General features: G+C 52.6%; 8 protein-coding genes across 8 annotated transcripts; 4 read left to right on the forward strand and 4 right to left on the reverse strand.

The window, feature by feature from the left end:
* The first annotated feature begins 249 nt into the window (after positions 1-249).
* Positions 250-870, forward strand: BDV17DRAFT_240042 (uncharacterized protein). Its single transcript, XM_073755942.1, has one exon. It carries the CDS (start codon positions 398-400, stop codon positions 749-751), a length of 354 nt encoding a protein of 117 aa, XP_073618417.1. The 5' UTR covers positions 250-397; the 3' UTR covers positions 752-870.
* Positions 871-988: 118 nt separating this feature from the next.
* BDV17DRAFT_280103 (uncharacterized protein) lies at positions 989-4,669 on the forward strand (the record flags this gene model as incomplete). Its single annotated transcript, XM_073759831.1, has 9 exons — positions 989-1,690; positions 1,826-2,131; positions 2,360-2,423; positions 2,457-3,556; positions 3,596-3,901; positions 3,935-4,033; positions 4,073-4,342; positions 4,382-4,389; positions 4,423-4,669. 9 exons carry the CDS (start codon positions 989-991, stop codon positions 4,667-4,669), a joined length of 3,102 nt encoding a protein of 1,033 aa, XP_073618418.1.
* A 158-nt stretch (positions 4,670-4,827) lies between these two features.
* Positions 4,828-6,217, reverse strand: BDV17DRAFT_240044 (chitin deacetylase CDA4). The gene has a single exon (XM_073755943.1). The coding sequence runs from the start codon at positions 5,979-5,981 to the stop codon at positions 4,986-4,988; it is 996 nt and encodes a 331-aa protein (XP_073618419.1). The 5' UTR covers positions 5,982-6,217; the 3' UTR covers positions 4,828-4,985.
* Positions 6,218-6,579: 362 nt separating this feature from the next.
* On the reverse strand, positions 6,580-8,572 carry BDV17DRAFT_256045 (cleavage polyadenylation factor subunit CLP1). The gene is made up of 3 exons (XM_073757007.1): positions 8,299-8,572; positions 7,393-8,164; positions 6,580-7,333 (listed from the first exon to the last, which is right to left on the reverse strand). Exons 1-3 carry the CDS (start codon positions 8,434-8,436, stop codon positions 6,600-6,602), a joined length of 1,644 nt encoding a protein of 547 aa, XP_073618420.1. The 5' UTR covers positions 8,437-8,572; the 3' UTR covers positions 6,580-6,599.
* A 39-nt stretch (positions 8,573-8,611) lies between these two features.
* Positions 8,612-11,162, reverse strand: BDV17DRAFT_256048 (KilA-N domain-containing protein). Its single transcript, XM_073757008.1, has 5 exons — positions 10,815-11,162; positions 10,501-10,709; positions 10,273-10,435; positions 9,383-10,208; positions 8,612-9,326 (listed from the first exon to the last, which is right to left on the reverse strand). The coding sequence occupies exons 1-5, from the start codon at positions 10,873-10,875 to the stop codon at positions 9,302-9,304; spliced, it is 1,284 nt and encodes a 427-aa protein (XP_073618421.1). The 5' UTR covers positions 10,876-11,162; the 3' UTR covers positions 8,612-9,301.
* Positions 11,163-13,511: 2,349 nt separating this feature from the next.
* Positions 13,512-15,012, forward strand: BDV17DRAFT_280105 (major facilitator superfamily domain-containing protein; the record flags this gene model as incomplete). Its single annotated transcript, XM_073759832.1, has 7 exons — positions 13,512-13,605; positions 13,666-13,855; positions 13,915-14,140; positions 14,194-14,325; positions 14,471-14,763; positions 14,810-14,938; positions 14,976-15,012. 7 exons carry the CDS (start codon positions 13,512-13,514, stop codon positions 15,010-15,012), a joined length of 1,101 nt encoding a protein of 366 aa, XP_073618422.1.
* An 899-nt stretch (positions 15,013-15,911) lies between these two features.
* On the forward strand, positions 15,912-17,323 carry BDV17DRAFT_240111 (rho GDP-dissociation inhibitor). Its single transcript, XM_073755944.1, has 4 exons — positions 15,912-16,279; positions 16,476-16,798; positions 16,862-16,910; positions 16,994-17,323. Exons 1-4 carry the CDS (start codon positions 16,189-16,191, stop codon positions 17,122-17,124), a joined length of 594 nt encoding a protein of 197 aa, XP_073618423.1. The 5' UTR covers positions 15,912-16,188; the 3' UTR covers positions 17,125-17,323.
* A 25-nt stretch (positions 17,324-17,348) lies between these two features.
* Positions 17,349-18,773, reverse strand: BDV17DRAFT_240117 (serine/threonine-protein phosphatase). The gene is made up of 3 exons (XM_073755945.1): positions 18,622-18,773; positions 18,325-18,558; positions 17,349-18,237 (listed from the first exon to the last, which is right to left on the reverse strand). Exons 1-3 carry the CDS (start codon positions 18,635-18,637, stop codon positions 17,522-17,524), a joined length of 966 nt encoding a protein of 321 aa, XP_073618424.1. The 5' UTR covers positions 18,638-18,773; the 3' UTR covers positions 17,349-17,521.
* Between the last annotated feature and the right edge of the window lie 182 nt (positions 18,774-18,955).

The raw sequence follows: 18,955 nt of genomic DNA on the forward strand, positions 1-18,955 counted from the left end.
CCAATGCAATGCGTATCTGTCAACAACATTTTCATTGCTGGGCGTTGGCTTGATTGCATTGTTTATTGCCCCGATGAGTCAAAGGACGCGGTATCTTTGAACACCGACTGGACAACTCACTGTCAGCATCAATGGAACGACACCGTATTGCACGCGAGTCCCAATGGGCAGCGAACGCATGGAGACGCGACGCCCAATATAGATACGAGATGGCATCCACGAAGGCTGAGTGGCTGCGGCCCCCTGGAATCAATATAACATCAGCGCCCATGACGTCGTCGCATTCGCTGTCGCAGCAGTGTTTTCCATCGCTCCCCACTCCCTGAGCCATTGCTGCGGCCGACAGCGTAGGTTTGGACTATGCTGAAGGGCAGCCGTTCGCAATGCAGGATCATGCATGGAGCGCACATGGAGCATCGATAATGAGTTTCAACAATCAGAACTCTTCTGGACCAGAAATACCGGCCACTGGCATTGCTCGTGTCCTCAACACACAGCCACGATCCCTGTGTTTCATCCTTTTCTGGAACTGATTCGTCGCGCTCTGCCGCCCAACCTGTGGGCTGGGACGCTCATAGGGCCAAAACGTTTGATGGCGCTGCCCAAGGTCCGATCCGCTGACGGGAGCCTTATATACTTGCTTTATCGCTTCCTCGCTCGTCCCCCTTTCTCTTTCTTTGACATTTTGTATACCACTGATACCCTTGTATTACTACTTCTTTTATTCATTAATAGCACTAGACGGCTCTGATTTGTCCTTTTGCTTCCTGCCCTTTGCCGATACAAAACTCCTCGATCACCTCTTGGCCCCACGGCGTTTCAGCGTCCACTCCATCAACTCGATACACCTTACCATGAACACAGCCTGGAAATTGACTGCAGCTTACTATATCAGCGTAACCGGATAACTTTGATCTTCCCGCAAGACCTTTCTTGGACCATATCCTAGGACTCGTTTTGCATTGTTTTTGGTTGCCGTTATTTCCTTATGTTTTCCTTGTCCTACGGAATGCCCTTGAGCTGGCGCAAGCAGGCTCACCGGCCTCCCGGCCCATTCGTCGAGGATGAAGTCGACTCTCTATGCCGAGAATTGGATGGATCATCCCACATTGGAGAATTATCAGGATTCGAAGGTGCCAAAGCCAGAGGCACCGTCAACCAATCTCCGCTGATTCTGGACATTGACACGGTCCATGCTCCCATCAATGCTCCGGAAAACTCTTCTCATGATGATGAAAGATCTCCTTCAGGATATCGTCCATCAGGTTTTGATGCAAACCACCACGTTCCCAAAACGGATTCCAGACAAGGACCAAAACAGGACCCAATCCGCCGTCCGGCTGGGGAGAATCTGTCTCAGGGACCGGAAAAACCACGTTCAAAGAGCCCTCCAAGGTCCCAGGACACACCATCCATGAGTCAAACGTCTAGATTCGCTCATACACAGATTCCTGATATCCCAGGGAGCTTTCCTAGTACCAGCCAGAGGCCGATTCCTCGTGAGCCAGAATCAGCTTCTCGGGCACCAGCTCCGCACGACGCGCTTCCACCGAAACTTCCGCCAAAGCCCAAGCAATACATGGCCGAGAAAAGCGAAACGGTTCCGAGCCGTGCTCCTTCACTACCCCGAGGGCAGGAACAGCGCCCGAGTGCTTCGCCAACCAGGTATACTCAGCCCGAGCCAGTGCGGGTGAGGACGAGCTCCCCAGCGAAAACGATGCCGGAGATGACTGAGCGAAGGCCTCCTGCTCATTCCCGCACACCTTCATTGCCCCGGGGACAGGAACAGTACACAACATCTTCGTCAATCAGATACGAACAGCAGGAGCCAGTGCGGGTGCGAATGAGCTCCCCGGCTAAGTCGACACCGGATGTAACCGAGAAGAGTCATACTGCTCACCCCCGCACCCCTTCAGTCCCCCGAGTACAGGAGCAGCAGAAGTTAGGTCCACCTACTAGGCCGACTCAGTCGGATCCAATTCGCAATCTTAGTTTGGGAACCACGGTCCCCACCAAGCCTATGTCAGAAATGACCGAGAAGCGTCAAACCGTCTCAACCTCAGTGCCCCGGGAGCGTGAACAGCAGAACTCCAATTCCCCCACTGTATATGCTCATCCGGAACGAGCTCAGGTCGCAGTGAAAACAAGCTCTCCCCCAAAGCCAGTGCCGGACGTAGCACAGACATCGCAGTCAGTTCCATCGCGCACACCTTCCGTACGCGGGGACAGGAACGACCAAAATACGATCACAGCTACCGTACGACAGCGGTCGGAGTCTGCACGGGATTCCAGTGTGTGGGCGGGCTCTCTTCCACCTCAGCCAGCATACCGATCTCCTGCAGTACCTCAAGAAAGCCAGAACAGGCCATTGCCTACCGGCCCACCCCAGCCTGTCTCAGGTCAGGCTGGGCATGCGCGATCTGGTTCGCTGCCCCCGAAGCCTACATTCGGAGTAGCGCCACCCCAAACTTTCCCATCTCGACCTCCTCCGGTACCTCAGCCAGTCCAGAACAGGCCATTGCCTACCGTTTTACCCCAGCCAGCCCCAATTCGAGACACTAGCGTGCGAGGGCCCGCGCTCCCGCCTAAGCCAATGCATGAGGTGACACGCCAAAGCCAACCAACGATACCACGTCCACTCCCGACTCCTCCGGATGATGAACCATGCAGGCCCCGCCCTACCTCTGTGCCCTATCAGTTAGAGACAGTTGTTCGTGACTCTGGCGTTCGAGTGGAGATGCTCCCACCGAGGTCGATGCCTGAGGCGCCACAAGCAACTCAACGTCCTATTTCAGTTGTATCTGATGAAGCACAATTCAAGTCCTTCCCATCAGTTATCCCGCCGCCACGGTCCTTGTCCGAGACGCCTCCGACTTTGAACACCATTCCTCTACAAAGCATGCCTTTGCGGTCCATCCCTTTGCACCCTCTCCCAAATCCTCCTGCGGAAGGACCGCGCCTTCCCTCTTCCGCCGTGAAAGAGTCATCAAACCTGAAGCAAGCGACGTCTTCCACGTCAACAACAGACCCTCGCCCCAACATTTCTGGATATATGTCTGGCACGGCCCACACTCGGCCTAGCCATGTCCCTCGACCCTCAAACGATACCTCCGCTCGTCCAGTCGGAAGGGACTCGCCTCCGCCAGGGTTGACCGTTGCTGAAAGGTTGGAAGAAAAGTTAAAGTACCGTCGAGAACAACGCGAGGTTCCAGATACCACGCAGACTGCTTCAGCCCCAACGCAATCCGACAAGTCAAAGACCTCGGATGCTTCAGCATCCCAGAGCTCAGAACGAGTTGGTCGTTCAGCTCAGCTTCCGGGTGCCTGGCCTTCAGACTCGCCTTCCGAGCATTTTTCAAGCCGCCTGACTCAGTTCCCTAACCTTGAGCCTTCATCTGGGGAGAAGAAAGAGACAAGCTCTCAGGCTAAGCCACCTCTGAAGTCGGCATTGAGGTCTCGATCTCTCGACCGATCCGAGCCCGCAGCTACCAAGGCTGCACGGAGACGGACAGTGGCCTTTGCCGAGAACCCACTGGAGTACCCTTCCCAAGCTCTAGTAAAGGTCGACCACGAAACTGCTTTGGCGCGATCGCAGGATAGTGATTCAGATTCAAACCGTTCATCGTCGCCAAACACAGGTCTCACACTCTCGCCTTGCCCCAGGTCGATACCTGTGGCAGGATATCAGGACTGGTACACCATTGATGGGTTGAACCACCTCGACATTTGCCCGTCCTGCGTGAAACAAATGCGCAAGTCCAAGTTTCGTGACCGTCTCGTCCTAGCCACGCCTAAGCCACGTAGCGAACCTATCAGCTGCGCAATGAGCGAGCCCTGGACCCGTCTAGCATGGATGCAGACCCTCAAAAAGAAATTTGAAAGCCTTGACCTCCTTCTCGAAGTCACGCGGCCCTCGCATACTCAAGGCCCAAAGTCCTGCACCGGCCGCACTATCAACAAGCAACACTGGTACCGCATCATAGATCCAGAGACAGGCTCCTACCTACCTCAATTCAACGTCTGCTCCGCGTGCGTCCGTAATCTCCGCCTCCTTATGCCCGTCCACCGCGAGACCTTCCAACGCAGCACGGCCCCTCAAGAACGCGTCTGCGACTTTGTCTCTGACTCCCCGCGCTTCATCCGGTACATTGACGCACTAGACCTTGCGTCCAACCGCGCAGAACAAGATGACACGCCGCCCGATCTCCGTGAATTCCTAGCTTACGCGCGCCGCAAGGTCGTCCTCCGCGACTGCCGCCGCAGCCGCCTCATCTTCGACAAGTGGCACTACATGCCGCAGCTGCCAGAGTTCACCGTCTGCGAGGACTGCTATGATGACATCGTCTGGCCGCTGTCGAAGGCGCGACATCCCATTGCAAAGGACTTTTCGTCCGTCATGCGTCTCCTCCCAACGGATACAAGTTCCACTACTCCGAGCAGTAGTCGGGAAGCGAGCTGCCAGCTCTACTCGCCTCGGATCCGCGCAAAGTTTAATGATGCGGTCCGGAGGGATGACTTGCCGTTTATCAAGTGGATGGCCATTACGCGGTTCGAGGCTGAGAGACGGTTCAGGTACCGACAGGATGAGTTGTTGGAGGATCAGCGGAGGGGATATGATTGTTCCCAGGATCTTCGGAAGAACCTGGAGGATTGGAAACGGTATGAGTGATATGATGCTCTTTTCTTTGGCTTTTTCTACTTCATGTTTTCACCATCTGGCGTCAGGTGTCATGTCCATCATGCGTTATGTCTTGTCTTGCATTCTCATATTAGTGTATTTGATTTGCATTGCATTGCGTTGCATCACATCGACCATTCCCCTTTGTCTCTGTATCCATATCGTACACTGTCCCATTCCCGCCGTTTTATATACATAACATAGATAGACCTGTACAATACCGATAACAATAACAATAACACCGGATATCAATGAACAAAACGCAAAGAAAAAGTAACAATACGAGTCAAGAAAAAAGAAAAGTAGTCTATGGATTCATAACCGCCCCCTCCTTAAGCAAATCCGACACCGTCCCAATCCGATACCCGCGCCTCTTAAGCTCCGGCAAAACGGTCGCCAGCATCGGCGCCGTCCACGGCCGCCGGTCATGCACAATGATAATACTCCCGGGGCGAACCATACTAAGCACATGCGCCGCATTCACCCACGGATAACTAATCTGTGGATCATGCGGGTATACACTGCCCAGCACAAGCCGGAACCCATGCCGTTGTACAAGCGCGCGCATCCGATCCGTGAAGAAGCCTGAGCCTGGGCGGAAGTACCGGCCTGGACCGCCAGGCACGGCGGGGATACTCTCGCCTACTTCACTGAGGCCTTGCCCTTCTGCATTTTCCACCCCTCGAGAATCGAATCGTGACCACGAATCAGATGACGAACCAGAAGAGGAGCCGGAGCCTGAGCCAACACCAGCCCCCGACGCAAAAAGCGAATCCTGCTCGATATCATCCAGCTTCACCTCATCGTGCGCCTCAGCCTGGCGCCCCGCCATCGCATAAATCCGCTGAATCCGACTCTGCACAGCCTGAATCTGCGCGGAAAGTTCCTGGTCCGACAAGTCCTTACTCGGCTCATCATGCATCGCATGATTCGCAAGTTCATGCCCCTCATTCACCGCATCGCGCATAAGCCCCTCTCTCCCAGGGATATGGTCGCCAATGAGGAAAAACGTCGCTTTCGCGTCATTCTCCCTTAACACGTCTAGGATTGCGGGCGTGAACTCGGTCGGCGCGTCGTCGATTGTCAGCGCGACGATCGGCTGCGTGCCCGGTTTCAGGTAGGGGACGTGCCAGAGGATATCGGGATATTTGCGTGCGAAGTAGGAGACGAGGAGGTGTGGTGGTTTGTAGATTATGTAGAAGGGAAGGGTGAGTGTTATGAATGCGAGGATGGGCAGGGCGAGCGTGAGCAGGCGTTGGCGTTTTCGGCGCGAGTGGCGGTAGGACCGGTAGCAGAACGGCATTCTTCTTCCTCTTCCAGTCTTCCTTCTCCTTGCTGATTGACTTTCCCCCTTATCCTATCCCTTATCGAGCCGGCGGGTTCGGTTTGGTGGCCTAGAAGCTAGGGACTAGGTGGGATAGATGACAGATGAGGTTCATGAAAGAATGTTTGGGAGTCGGTGAAAAGAGCCCGCAGGGAGTGATGTAAGAGTGGGAAGACTTAGAGGGACGGAAAAGGGTCACCATGGTCACTGGCACAGAGTGGAGGAAGGCCGTCTCGGAAGGAGAGAACGTGGATGAATTAGAGACCAAAAGCGTTTTAACGGTGGATCAAGTTATTGTTTGATCGCGGCGATCTTGGCCTCAAAGCTGTCGCCGGATTTTCTGCACCCCTGAAGCTGTGCCTGTTTCGTCGGTGGCGGTGGAGTGGCGCGCTCCGCTTAATTGATTCTGACACTTTATTGGCATGGGTTAATTTAGATTTAGCTGCGTCGTCACAAAGTTACGAAGCTGTCCACCACCGGTTTGAGGTTCTGTTCCTGTTCATGGATCTGGGACCAGGGACCCCTGCTAGCGGCCCAGTAGAATCTACCAGATTTGCCAGAAATATGCTAAATGTTTGTTTAATTGAACCGCTCATACTATCCAACTAGCCCTACAACTTCCGCCGGCCATGTCTTTCCCCAGACGATCGCGCGCGAAGGGACGCGGCCCCCCACCGGCGCGAGGACCCTGATCTTCCCTCGTTCACTATCGACATCTGCGACGTACAGGAACCCCATTGTGCTCGCGTCGCGAATCTCAGCTGGGCTACTCGTGGGAGGGGCATGTGTAATGGCAAGGAGAGTGTTCGCCAATGCGGAGGGAGCGGGAGCCGGCACTTTTTTCAGCGGCACGAGGTTCCCGACCGCGGCAGCTGCGGCGCTTTCATTGGCCGTGGAATCGTCTGCCGCGTTACCTCCTGGAAGGAATGAGTCGCCAGTTGTCAGCTGCGCAGGGTCATAGTCATCTTCGTCGCCTTGATCGTCGTCCGCCGAGGTGGTGGTGTAATTGTAGAGAGCTATACCGGCGAAGTCTAGTTGCTGCGCATGCGGCGATAACGTAACGGTTGTTGCTGTTGAGGAAGAAAGTGACAAGGCAGACGACGCTGTAGATGGGACTGGATTGCCAAAGAAGTATGTTCGGATCTGGGATTCGCGCACGGCTTTCATAAATGCAGCGTCGCGACCAACGCACCCGCCAGACTTGGTAAGCTTCACAACTGAGATGCGCTCATCCGATGCCGCAGCAGATGCACTCGACGAGGGTTTGTTATCGTAATTCTTCATCATGAGACTGTATAGCCGCTCAGAACCTATGACCAAAATCGTCGTGACTGCGTATTGTTAGCACATAACCAAGTACCACCAATACTACCAACGACAGCAAACATACTGGAAAACTCAGTCACAATATGGTTGATCATCTCCAGCGCGCCTGCCCGACTCTCGCTCAGAATCCCTGGCGTATCAACAATAATGCCCGTCTCCCTCGCATCTTCATCCTCCGCCATCCTCCCCATAACCGACAACGCCAGCCTTGACACGATCGGTCTGTACACCGACCCCTCCGCCTCTAGCGGATTCACCATCGGATAGAAATACACCAGCGGCAACTTCACCGGCACCGCACTCGGTCCAGACATAGGACTACTCCCCCACCCCTCCTCAACATCCAGCATCGCACGGAACGCCGTTGCCGTCACGGTCCCAGGAACACTCAGCATCCCCTCCGTCGGGTCCAGATTAACCACAATCGGCTCCCTTCCAACCTTCACCGCGTAGGCCGTCAATATCTTCGACAGACTGGTCTTCCCTGCATCCTCGGGTCCAAGAATCAATACGCGCGGTCCATCCTTCCCACTCGCTTTCGCTTCAGCACGTAAACCCTCCAGTGCAAAGTGCACATTCGCATATTCCACCATTGGCGTTTCGTCGGCTACATATTCGCTCTGACATCCTCCCGCGCCAAGACCGCCTCGACTTGCGTTGGGCGTTGTGGTGGTAGCGGCCGTCATAATCCCGTCAAGCCCGGAGACCGCATCTCCTGCGCTGACTTCAAGCGTGCATCCATGCCATGTATATATCGCGGCCTTTGCGCCGGAGAACGTGTAGATTTGCGAGGGGGCGAGTTCGGTGCCGAAAAGCTCTGCCGTGCCGGTTAAGAGCTGGATTCATTCTCCCTTAGATCAGTCATTCAGCGAAACAAAACAAAACTAATATCGTGAACAGAGAGGCAGCACAGAGTCTTGAACATGGAGCAGGGAAATTGAAACCGGTAAGAGACTGGGTAAAGGCTTACCTTGACACGAACGGTCGTTCCAAATGCGGCCTCGAACCTCCACTCTGAGCCTGCGGAGAGGTTGATTTGCGAGGGCGGTGCAGGAGCGAATGCCTGCTCCGCTGAGGGCTGTGTGAGCTCTAGACCCGGGAGAGACATTGCATTGCCGGCGATCAGTCGATAGTCAGTGGAATCAGATCCGACACTTTTTGAAGGGATTGTCGAGGTAGAGCACGGAGTAGTTGTCCGGGAATGATGCCGTTAGCAGCTCCAAAGCTCCAAAGTACAAAGATGCCGATCTGAAGGGCTTGGCGCGGCGATAAGATGTTTGCATGTTTGCATCGCCCTACAGAGTACTTCTACCAGTGGAACTGGGTGCACTGCAGTCTGCATGACATTGACTGGGCAACCGGCACTATATATCAGTAAGGAACAGCCTGTTATCTCCAGGATACAATTTTATCCATTTGTATTAACCTTAAATACCCTAACAATGGAGTCTGTCATCTCTCTCTGGATAGGTGCGGTCTCTTCGGCTAAATGTTGAAAAAAGGAATGGGAAAGAAAATGGAAATTGGAACAGGGAATGAGGAAGAGGAGGGCTATCGGAAGGTGTATAAAATATCCAGGGTGTGAGAAGAGATCGCATCAGTGAAAGAATAGAATGCGTCGATCTCCATGACCACCAAGTCTCACAACCTCTGGTCTGCCTATACAAGTCTGGTGACCAACGGGAAGTATTATAAAGGTGATAAGAAGCCATTAACACAATACATCATTCTCGCCGGTGACAGTGCGTTATCAGGTTGAGCATCGGACAGATTTGACCGGGGTCTCAACGTAGAAATGGGGGATTGGAGGGTTGACAAAAGGGTAATCGAGATAATCCAGAACCAAGGGGCGAATAGTGATCAGAAATATGGGAAGTCGGAGGAAGGGTTCATGAATGTGTTGTTGAGGGGACTGTCGGTTGAATCATGGAGCGGGTACGTAACCAGCCCGGCGTACGGTAGACGCACGTAGTCTAGAAAAAATAAGGAATCGAGGCCCTGGCGAAGAAAAGTTAGATGGCGCTTTCATAGCAGAAAGGATGGATGACACTTACGCAAAGGCAAACGCCGCGGTCACACCGACTAGAGCACGGTTACGAACTCGCTCGCGCTTAAGCTTCTCCTCAAGGACTTTGGCCCTCTTCGTCCGTAACTCCTTGGTTTCCTCATCCTCCTCATCGCTGAGCTCTGCCTCCTCCGCACCACGCTTCTTGGCGGCAGCCGACGACTCTGCAGGTTCCTGGACCTTGACGGCTTCCTTGACCATCTCCTTGGCCTTAGCGATCATTTCTTGGGTTTCTTCTGCAGATGGAGGCTGTGGCAGGGAAATGGGCATCTCGACAGAGATAGTAGTCTGAGCCTTCTGAACACCGGTCCCTTCGCTGGCGTCCGACTTGATATCAATCTTGACCTTATCGTCGGCATCTTCATCCGCTGCGACTTGTGTTTTTGTTCTCGATGCCGCCTTCTTCCCCTTGACAGGCGAAACTTCCACTTCTTCCGTGACTTCTTCCCTAATTTCTTCCACACTAGGCAAAACGTCTCCATTAACTTCACCATCCGCATTTGAGACCGTGTCATCGAGAGCACTCTGCAGAGTCGCATTGGCTTCGCTAGTGGCTGCCGCAGCTGCCTCTTTCTGTGCCTTGGTTTGCCTAGTCTTGCGCGGGGTGGCTATCTTTTTGCTGGGTGAAGCAGATCGGCGGCTTCTCGAGCGGGATGACGGAGCGAGTGCCTCCGGAGCTTGGATGGAGGACAGATCAAACTTGGGTGGAGGGGTTATCTGCTTCTTTGCGCTGGACGGACTCTGAATGATCTCTGCCGGGTCGAGCAGGGCGCGGACCCAATCGTACATTTTGTATTCCTTCGCTAGCTCAAGAGCTACCGGACGAGTGTTAGAACGTCCCATATCAGATCGCATAAGCTCATTTTTCGGGTGACTTACCCAGTACTGGCGAAATCCATACATTTCCGGCGATCTCGTCTTCACTGGTTTCTTCCCGCGTCTTGAGATACTCGCGCTCCGATCGTTCTTCATCAAGCTTGGCCCATGGAAACGCGATCTTGAACATCCCAGTCGCGCTCACGTAGCCATCCTTGCTTCGTCGCTGTCGAAAGGCTGGTTAAAATCTGTTTTGCGCAGGATTGGGTCACGCGATCCGGATCCACTTACCATGAGGAAATACGTCTCGGGGTGCTGCTGAGGAGAATGTGATGGGAAAATCTCGGATCCTTTCAGGTCCTTAGGCAGAGGCGCGCGCAGGTGTGCATATTCAAAAGGTCCAAGGTTTTCCGGCTTGGTCGCATTTGAAGTACCAATCTGGGTGGGCTTAACAGCAAGGTTGGTCTTTCCCAGCCGGCGGCGCGTCAGTAGATCTTCGTCTGAGCAGGAGAGTCGATGATTAGTCGCAAGACTCGCTAGAGACTCGATACAGTGCCGTGAAGGGCGCAAGTTACTGGCTCGCGATCTGGGGAACAATGACTTACAGGCAGGTGCCGCGTCGGGGATGACGTGCGGGTTGTTCTTCTTCGGCAGTGTTCGCACCATGGCTGATGACTTGCCTCAATGATGAGAACTATGGATGACCTTCGCGAGGAGGGAAACTGTCGTGACGAACGGTTGGGGAACAGATTGCGACGCCGGGACGTCGGCCACGTTGCAGGCGCGTCTTTGTCCGAAAATGGTCGGTCGAGATTTCGCCGACGAAGCTACCAAAAGAGCGCGACTGAGTGAAGCGCAAATACCTAGGGCAGCAGGGGGAGCTGTAGATCGCGATGACCCCGATATGCGACAATTTAAGAGTTCAACAACGGAGGGGGTCGATAGGAGAGTCGATAAAGTAAAGGGAGAAAATAGTCGTTAGTTGACCCTCATAACGACGGGGCATTCGAGTCGGCGTGATGCATTACCATACCTTTCGACCCCTCGTACTGTACTAATCCTCCAAGAACCTACTAAGTCGGAATCCTCCAATTATATTACCCTCAAGTGACAGCCGCTTACCCTAGACGGTTACGATTTACTATCACGGGTCCATCCCCCGGTATCTAGCCTTACACAAGCTCCGTAACTCTGCCTTGTCGCCTGACATAACGGGCAGCGCTGCCTCAACCGGTTTTAGCCTCTCGTTCCCGGACTCCTCCAATGCAAGAGTCTCCAGTTCTCTTCAGTGTTGTCAGCGCTAAGGCACCAGTTCTGTTCCTTTCAAGCTTTAGCGGGGCTCAACTGGTCAATTCTGTGTTGTTAAATCCAACTCCAGACGCCAATCACAATTCATGAAGCTCGTCAAGTCCGGATAAGCTCAGAATGAGCTCAGAATCCCTCCGTTGAACGAGCAAGGGGCCACTGACTGCTGCTGCACGCCTTTCGGCATTCGAAAAGCCTCTTTTCATGCGAGATTCGAGTACGACTACTGACACTGTCCCTAACGCGCTGTTCTCAACAAGCAAGGCAGTATCTCGGGCGAGATCGGCATCAACAGGAGTGACAGTATCTTGACAGCACAAGCTCAGGACCATGGAAAGGAGCTCCTAGCCTCCTACACTAACCCCGGAGCGGAACCAAACGGATGTGCTCACCACATGAGGATGCTTATACCAGCGAAGTTACGGATCGAAATTCAGCGCTACATTCCAGCCTCAATTGTAACTTGAAAGATGGACGAGATCATTCAGCGACAATTAATTGCAATACCCCGTTGTTCCCGCTTTTTTCATCATCCACATTTCGTTCAGCTTGTCCACATATTGCACGTTATTGTGGTAGGGGATTGAGCAGCTGCAGCTCCTTTCGTCACACACTACTCGTGCACTATTATTCTTTTCTCGGACGCCATATTTCTCACCCAGTTTCAGTTCAGGGTCACCAGCATGGAGGCTGTCGTCAAGAGAGCCGAGTCTACGGCGCCCGCGATCCATGTGTGGTGTCGACCTAGATGCTCACCCGCAAAGGAAATATTGCCTTTAGGGCAGTTGGCGGCCTTGTGAAAACGCCTGAATTGACCCGGAAGGAACATGGCGTCTTCTGTGGCTGCATTCTGACTCCAGCATAGGTCGAAAGCCCCAATAAATTGCCCCTGGATATCGATATCTGTGTCCGCGTAAAACCGCTGAAGATCATGCAGCGCAAGTGATATTCGTTGAGCGCGAGGAAGGGCGGACATGCGATATGAGTCTGTCATCCAGCAGTAAAGAAGCAGGACCTTTAACCCATCGCCGCCTAAATCATGGGATGTATATACAATCCAGCTGAAACGGAAATCTGTCACGCTCTGGCCTCCATGAGAGGGATTTGGTAGGTGCTCCAGGGTGCGGACGTGTAAGCTATCTTATCCAAAGGCTCGCGATGGATGCCACGGAGGGCTTGTCCCTTCATGAAAGACCAGGTAGGTCGTTCGCGAATGCTATGTACAGCTGCAGGTGAGATCGCCAAAATGACTTTGTCTGTTGAAAGCGTCACCGATCCATCAGGGTTCTCAATAATATAATCGCGTTCAGGTATACATGGTCTTCGATGAGATGTACAACACTCTCAATGAGATCTTCTGACGGAATCTCAGAGCTTGCGTCTCACCATCCGTTTCTGCTTTTTACGAATTGCAGTAGCATGGTGAATGAATGCGAGCTTCTTACATTGTCACTCGTCCTGAACACTCGTCCTCAGCTACTCGTCCTCAGCTCCCTATTCACCATTGGCCATCTTCCCTGCACTACTGTTCGCAAGATCTCAGTTACCTTCGGGACTACCAATTCAGTATTCCCGTCGCATATATCATTGGATCTTTGATCGCGCAATATCGAGATGGCGTTCGGTTTCAGCCTTCCAGTTGCCACTGAACGCCTAAATCCACATCCTTCGGTAATCTCCTTGTGCTTTTTTTGTCTACATCTTTGTCACCTCAATACACTGGCAATCTGTTCTCGATCTCATTACAAGTCAGCGGGGAAATTGAACAAAGAAGTACTACGAACCGTTCAACTTACAGAAGCAAAGGGCTAAAATAATGCTATTATATAGGGACAGAGAAGGAACCATGCCGCGCCATCAACACCTTATCTCATGGAACCCTGCTATGGCACCATCGGGAACTTAAATGTCGAAGCTGTCGGCACTTGCCTCAGCTTCAATTGTCACTTCTATCCGCCACCATGGAATCTCCAGGTCAACCCCCACACACCAATAACATGCGGGACAAAGACTCTGGAATTAGTGAACTATACGTACTGGTGCAGTTAGAGGATCAAGAAAACCCCAGACTTTGGTCAATGGGACGAAAATGTCAGCAGCCGAGCTATATGCGCATCCTCCACGACCTCCAAACAAGCTGACTGTAAGCAGGGATATGTACGTCAATCTTATTGTTAATGACAGCTATGATTGCATTCTGTTCCAGTATCTACACCCCTGCTATACCATCGATTACGCTTGAGTATGGCTGCTCGTCAACCGTGGCCACGCTTGGTATCACAACTTTCCTATTGGGTTTCGGTTCTGGGCCCCTTTTGTTTGCTCCTCTGTCTGAGGGCTGGTACGGGCTAGATCACGTATTCATATGCATCCGTGGCAGCCTGCTAATGATCATCTCAGGAGCCGCAATGCCATCTTCCGCGCGGTGCTTGGCCTATTCGTGCAGTTTCAGATTGGCTGCGCTCTAGCCCCGAACGTTGCATCGATGATTGTATTTCGATTCTTAGCAGGGTTCTTCGGCTCGCCGGCTGTCACAAACTCTGGAGGTTCCATCACGGACATTTGGCCGCAGGATAATCGGTCCGTCCCGCTTGCTCTCTTTTCTGCAGCTAGCTTCCTTGGTCCTGTCATCGCCCCTACTATTGGCGGCTTCATAGCCAATACACCTCTTGGAGATAGAACTTCTGGCTAGTGCTCATTGTGAGCGGCACCTGTTACGTTGCCATGATTATGTTCCTCCTGGAGAGATACGCAGAGAAACTGCTGCTTGAAGAAACGGAAACTGCCAGGGCACACTCCTGCAGACGAGCCGTCAATCAAGGGATTAATGAAGACATCTCTGACGCGGCCCTGGCTGATGCTCTTCACCGAGCCTATCCTGTTTCTTCTATCCTTGTACATGGCATTTTTCGATGGAATCCCCTACCTGGACTTCGCGGCCTAGCTAGTGGTCTAGCGGGAGACGCGTGGCTGGTCACCAGGTAATGCAAGTCTTTCTTTCCTAGGAACCTGCGTCGGTATGGCCCTGGCAACCTTGATGTCTCCATACTTGAATCGCATCCAACGCATTCACACGCGGCGATTGGGCGGCCCGTATCCAGAGATACGCCTACCTCATCTCATCGTGATCGCATGGTTGATTCCTATTAGCCTGTTTTGGTTCGGCTGGACTGCAGCTCCGCCAACTCATTGGATTTCTGGCATCCTTGCAGGTGTTCCCTTTGGAATTGGCCTCATTTGTTTTCCTCGGTATCACCTCATATCTCACTGGCTGCTATGGATCTTTCGGGGCAAGTGCGGTGTTGCGATCAATATTTGGTGCCGTCTTTCCACTCTTCGCCACCGATATGTATCAGTCCCTAGGAATTCCTTGGGCGACGAGCGTTCTTGCATTCGTATCCCTGGCCATGGCGCCACTTCCCTGGTTCTTTTACAATTTGGACTGCAGATTGAGCTCGCAGCAAGTACCATCTCCAAACTCGAGAGTTCGATGGTTGAGGGGGAGTCTGCAGGTCCGGTGTGATCATAAAAGGGTACTTAGATCTGGCGTTCGTCCTGTCTCGTTTCCCCTGTCCCACCGACCACCGACAAAATCTCGTTGGATTGCAAGAGAAACATCTACGACTTTCTGTTCAGCCATCATGCCACCAGTCATTGACCTCAGCAACTTTTTTTCCGGCGATGTGCATCGCAAAAAAGGAATCCACTGATGAGATCGGACACGCCTGTCGCACTCTAGGTTTCTTCGAGATCTAACCACACTACTTTGACGAGTCCTTCACCGTCCCTATGGCCTTCTACAAGCTGCTTCATACCCGTCGCAGCCTAATGACGCGCACCCGCTCCAGCGCGATATTGGCGCTCACCGAAATTTCGGAGTTATCACCCTCCGCCAGGGCGACGTGCCAGGGTTGGAGGTTTGGGACGAGGAGTCGAAGTCATACTACCCTGCGCCTCCGGTGGAGGGAGTGTACGTGGTAGATCTGGGAAATTTGTTGAGCAGTGGACAAATGACGAGTAGATTTTCAATGTCCACCGGTTTATCAATCGGTCCGAGGTTGATCGTTGCCCTATTCCATTCAACTATAACGGAAACCCAGGCTTCATTATGCGATGCATTGAGTCGTGCCGAGAGGAAAGCGGAGGATGGGAAGAATGCCCCGATCTCAGTGGATGACTATGTGCTGCAGACGTATAAGAATATTTATGGACGGGCGTTAGCGGGACACTAACACATTGTATGAAGTACCAGAAGCAGAAAGATACCATATGATATTCTCAAATGTCTCATCACCACATAGTACACCGCGTTTTCTAATAAACCGGTAGAACAAGATGTGCAGTTCTTTGACAACCGACTGACCGTTGGAAAAGGCGATCATTCCATTCCACAGGAAGGAGCCCGTACGCTAAGCCCGAACAGGAATCCCCTCATCCTGGTCCACCGCTACATCAACAAAGCTTCAAGACATCTTCGCCTTTTTTACCTTCCTCTTTCCTTCTCCCAGCCAGGACTCAATCCCTCATTTCATCTCGCTCTTTCTTATCCCATATCTTTAACGTCATCGCAGACCGGCACCTTGCATCCTTACCAGATCACCTCTCGACTCGCTACCCCCACCCCAATTGTCGGTGACAACTACCCCGCCATATCCATACTTGATAACCGACACAATGGCCGACCGCGAAGACGATCTCGTCGCCTCCACCACTGAGGGCTTCAAGGTCGGAGAGAAGAAGACAATTGCTGAGTACAATGAACTTGGTATGTTTGCTCCGCTCCTATCGATATATGCAGATGTCGTGCATTTGCTTCGTAGGGTTCGCCCCTTACCTACACCTACAGTCCTACAATCACGCTGAACCCTCGCCCAATTCCCTCTACCCTCAATCTATATCATTTTTCATCCTCTAATCTGTCTCTTGCTTCGATGGAACCCGAAACTAATCCGCTATACCAGACAAGAATGACGAATCTCTCAACCGCTGGAAAGCCTCCCTCGGCCTCAATGCCGGCGAACCCATCGGTGACCCCAACGACAGCCGGACATGTATAATCAAGTCGCTCGCCCTGCAAACTGAGGGCCGCCCAGACGTTGTGGTTGATGTCTCTGCCCCTGGTGCCATTGACTCGCTCAAGGACAAGCCTTTCAAGATCAAGGAGGGCGCGCGCTTCCACATTAAGGTCAACTTCGAGGTCCACCACGATGTCCTGAGCGGCCTGAAGTACCTGCAGATCGTGAGACGTAAGGGTATCCGTGTTAGCAAGGACGAGGAGATGCTTGTAAGTTCCGAAACCGAAGGAGTCAAACCTAGGTGGTCTTTGCAATGTGCTAATTTGTCATAGGGAAGCTACGCCCCGAGCACCACGGGAAAGCCTTTTTACGAGAAGCAGTGTAAGTCCAGGACTCCATTTTGCGGGAAATGGTATTCTCACTTTGGCTGTGCGTCAACTAACGTTGTCATTTCCATCTATCAGTCCAAGAGGAAGAGGCACCCTCAGGAATGCTTGCCCGTGGTCACTACAACGCGGAATCCAAGTTCGTCGACGACGACAACAAGACCCACCTCCACTTCGAATGGTCCTTCGACATCGCAAAGGAGTGGTAAATCTAGCAGCCAATCTTGGTTTTTTTTTTTTTTTTCTAGCAAGAGCGTACATATAACGAACAGCATATAATTCAATCTATGAGCAAGCGTTGAAATAGGTATCTCCTTGGAAATTCAGTTACTTGGAGCTTGGAAATAACATTTGGGGATGAGTCCTTGGGCGGCTAAGTGGCTGCGTACTTGGCTTAGCTAGGATGGAAACGGAGTGTCCGCTTGATATGAGAAAAGGCCAAGTCCCTTATCATTTATGATCCAAGTACATGTGCCCCTCCTTAATGTTCATACAGACCACACTACCCATCTAAAAATAAATTCGGGTTACCAAACTCCAAAAAGCGGCGCTCAGATGAGAACAGAAGAGAGCAAACAAGATTGAGAATACATGAAAAAATGGGTATCATAGAAAGTAGTCGATCACAGGACCCTGGCCACCATCCTTACTCTGCTGCGCCTGCTGCTCGCCCCGATGGATATCGTTCTCCGGTGCCGCATCAAAGATATTGAAGAACCGCTCGCCGGTATCACTAACCTCCAACACACTCGCCAGATTCCCACACCGGTAGCAGTAATTCGGCGCGCTCCAGACCGTGCTCAGCCGGTCATCATACAGAACCTGATACCCCTCTTGACAGAGCTGATGTGCCCGCAGGATATGACTCATACTATTTACCTCCAGGAACTTGCGCACGACCTGCGCCCCAAAGGTATACCCCGCGCCGCGTGGGGAAAGCGAGAACTCATCGCGCTCGGTATCAGGGTCCGACCAGACCAGGTCGGCCATGGGTCCTTCGTGCGGGATCTCGCGGAACCGATCAATGATCTTGATCTGGTCTATTGAGTGGATCGAGGGGCTGAGGCCGCCATGCACGCAGAAGATCTGGTCGTTGATCACGACGCTCAGTGTAAGGAAGTCGAACATATCGGTGAAGTAGTGCCAGACGTTGGCGTTGCCGTACTTGCGGGCGCACTCGGTATAGAAGCCGTAGGATTGGGTGACGCCGCGGGATTCGTGGTTCCCGCGGATGAGGTGCACGCGGTGCGGGTAGCGGAGCTTGAGACAGACGAGGAGGGAGATTGTTTCGACGCTGAATAGACCGCGGTCGACGTAGTCGCCTGTGGATATTTGAGAAGTTGGTTAGGGCAATTGCTCGCGTCTACCTTGAGGGTAGCGGGGTATAGTGTGTGTGGTGGTGCACGAACCGAGGAACAGGTAGTTTGTGTTTGGGCAGAATCCGCCAATCTTGAATATCTCAATCATGTCGAAGAACTGCCCGTGGATGTCTCCCACGACTGTGACGGGGGCTGCGATGTGCACCACATTGCTCTCTTTCATCAACAGCTCTTTAGCTTTGGCGCATACAGCTTCGATTACCGAGTCCGCTAACAGTTCTTTTCTATACAGCCTCTCGATGCACTCATCCAGGTCAATACTAGCTATAGAAGGTATTAGTAGCTGACAATTGAAAGAATCGCCGCGATAAACGGTGAGAGACTCACCCGGTAGGCCAGGCATTGCGGAGTGAAGCCTAATAGAACCGTGCGGATAATGGTACAGAACAATTCAGATGCGGAAAACCCAGAGAAGATGGCCGCGGCGGTATCGAGGAGAATGTCCGTCAATATATTTCAAGGATAGGCACGCAAATATAGAGCGCTGAAAACGAATGTTATGGGGGTTTGCTGGAAAAGAGGTGTGTCTGTCTGGAAATCTCCCGCAGTAGCTCTCATCATGAGCCAGGGCCTGGACGAGCGGTGGGGTGGAAAGGCGCCGAGGCTGGAACTCGTATCATGCGTCAATGAGAGACGTTGCAAAGAAAGAGCTGTAATGACG

This window comes from Aspergillus undulatus (assembly GCF_047715775.1).
Source record: "Aspergillus undulatus strain CBS 261.88 unplaced genomic scaffold BDV17scaffold_9, whole genome shotgun sequence".
NCBI classification, from domain to species: Eukaryota; Fungi; Ascomycota; class Eurotiomycetes; order Eurotiales; family Aspergillaceae; genus Aspergillus; species Aspergillus undulatus.

What these genes read in the sequence shown, in the direction of transcription:
- BDV17DRAFT_240042 (XM_073755942.1), top strand. Translation starts at nt 398, where the DNA reads ATGGAGCGCACATGGAGCATCGATAATGAGTTTCAACAATCAGAACTC.
- BDV17DRAFT_240044 (XM_073755943.1), bottom strand. Translation starts at nt 5,981, where the DNA reads ATGCCGTTCTGCTACCGGTCCTACCGCCACTCGCGCCGAAAACGCCAA.
- BDV17DRAFT_256045 (XM_073757007.1), bottom strand. Translation starts at nt 8,436, where the DNA reads ATGTCTCTCCCGGGTCTAGAGCTCACACAGCCCTCAGCGGAGCAGGCA. An exon ending in GAACGACCGTTCGTGTCAAG is followed by an intron (nt 8,165 to 8,298) that starts GTAAGCCTTTAC and finishes GAATGAATCCAG; the next exon opens with CTCTTAACCGGCACGGCAGA. An exon ending in TATTGTGACTGAGTTTTCCA is followed by an intron (nt 7,334 to 7,392) that starts GTATGTTTGCTG and finishes AACAATACGCAG; the next exon opens with TCACGACGATTTTGGTCATA.
- BDV17DRAFT_256048 (XM_073757008.1), bottom strand. Translation starts at nt 10,875, where the DNA reads ATGGTGCGAACACTGCCGAAGAAGAACAACCCGCACGTCATCCCCGAC. An exon ending in CCCCGACGCGGCACCTGCCT is followed by an intron (nt 10,710 to 10,814) that starts GTAAGTCATTGT and finishes TCTCCTGCTCAG; the next exon opens with ACGAAGATCTACTGACGCGC. An exon ending in CCGAGACGTATTTCCTCATG is followed by an intron (nt 10,436 to 10,500) that starts GTAAGTGGATCC and finishes GCCTTTCGACAG; the next exon opens with CGACGAAGCAAGGATGGCTA.
- BDV17DRAFT_240111 (XM_073755944.1), top strand. Translation starts at nt 16,189, where the DNA reads ATGGCCGACCGCGAAGACGATCTCGTCGCCTCCACCACTGAGGGCTTC. An exon ending in GCAAGGACGAGGAGATGCTT is followed by an intron (nt 16,799 to 16,861) that starts GTAAGTTCCGAA and finishes AATTTGTCATAG; the next exon opens with GGAAGCTACGCCCCGAGCAC. An exon ending in GCCTTTTTACGAGAAGCAGT is followed by an intron (nt 16,911 to 16,993) that starts GTAAGTCCAGGA and finishes TCCATCTATCAG; the next exon opens with TCCAAGAGGAAGAGGCACCC.
- BDV17DRAFT_240117 (XM_073755945.1), bottom strand. An exon ending in CACAAACTACCTGTTCCTCG is followed by an intron (nt 18,238 to 18,324) that starts GTTCGTGCACCA and finishes AAATATCCACAG; the next exon opens with GCGACTACGTCGACCGCGGT.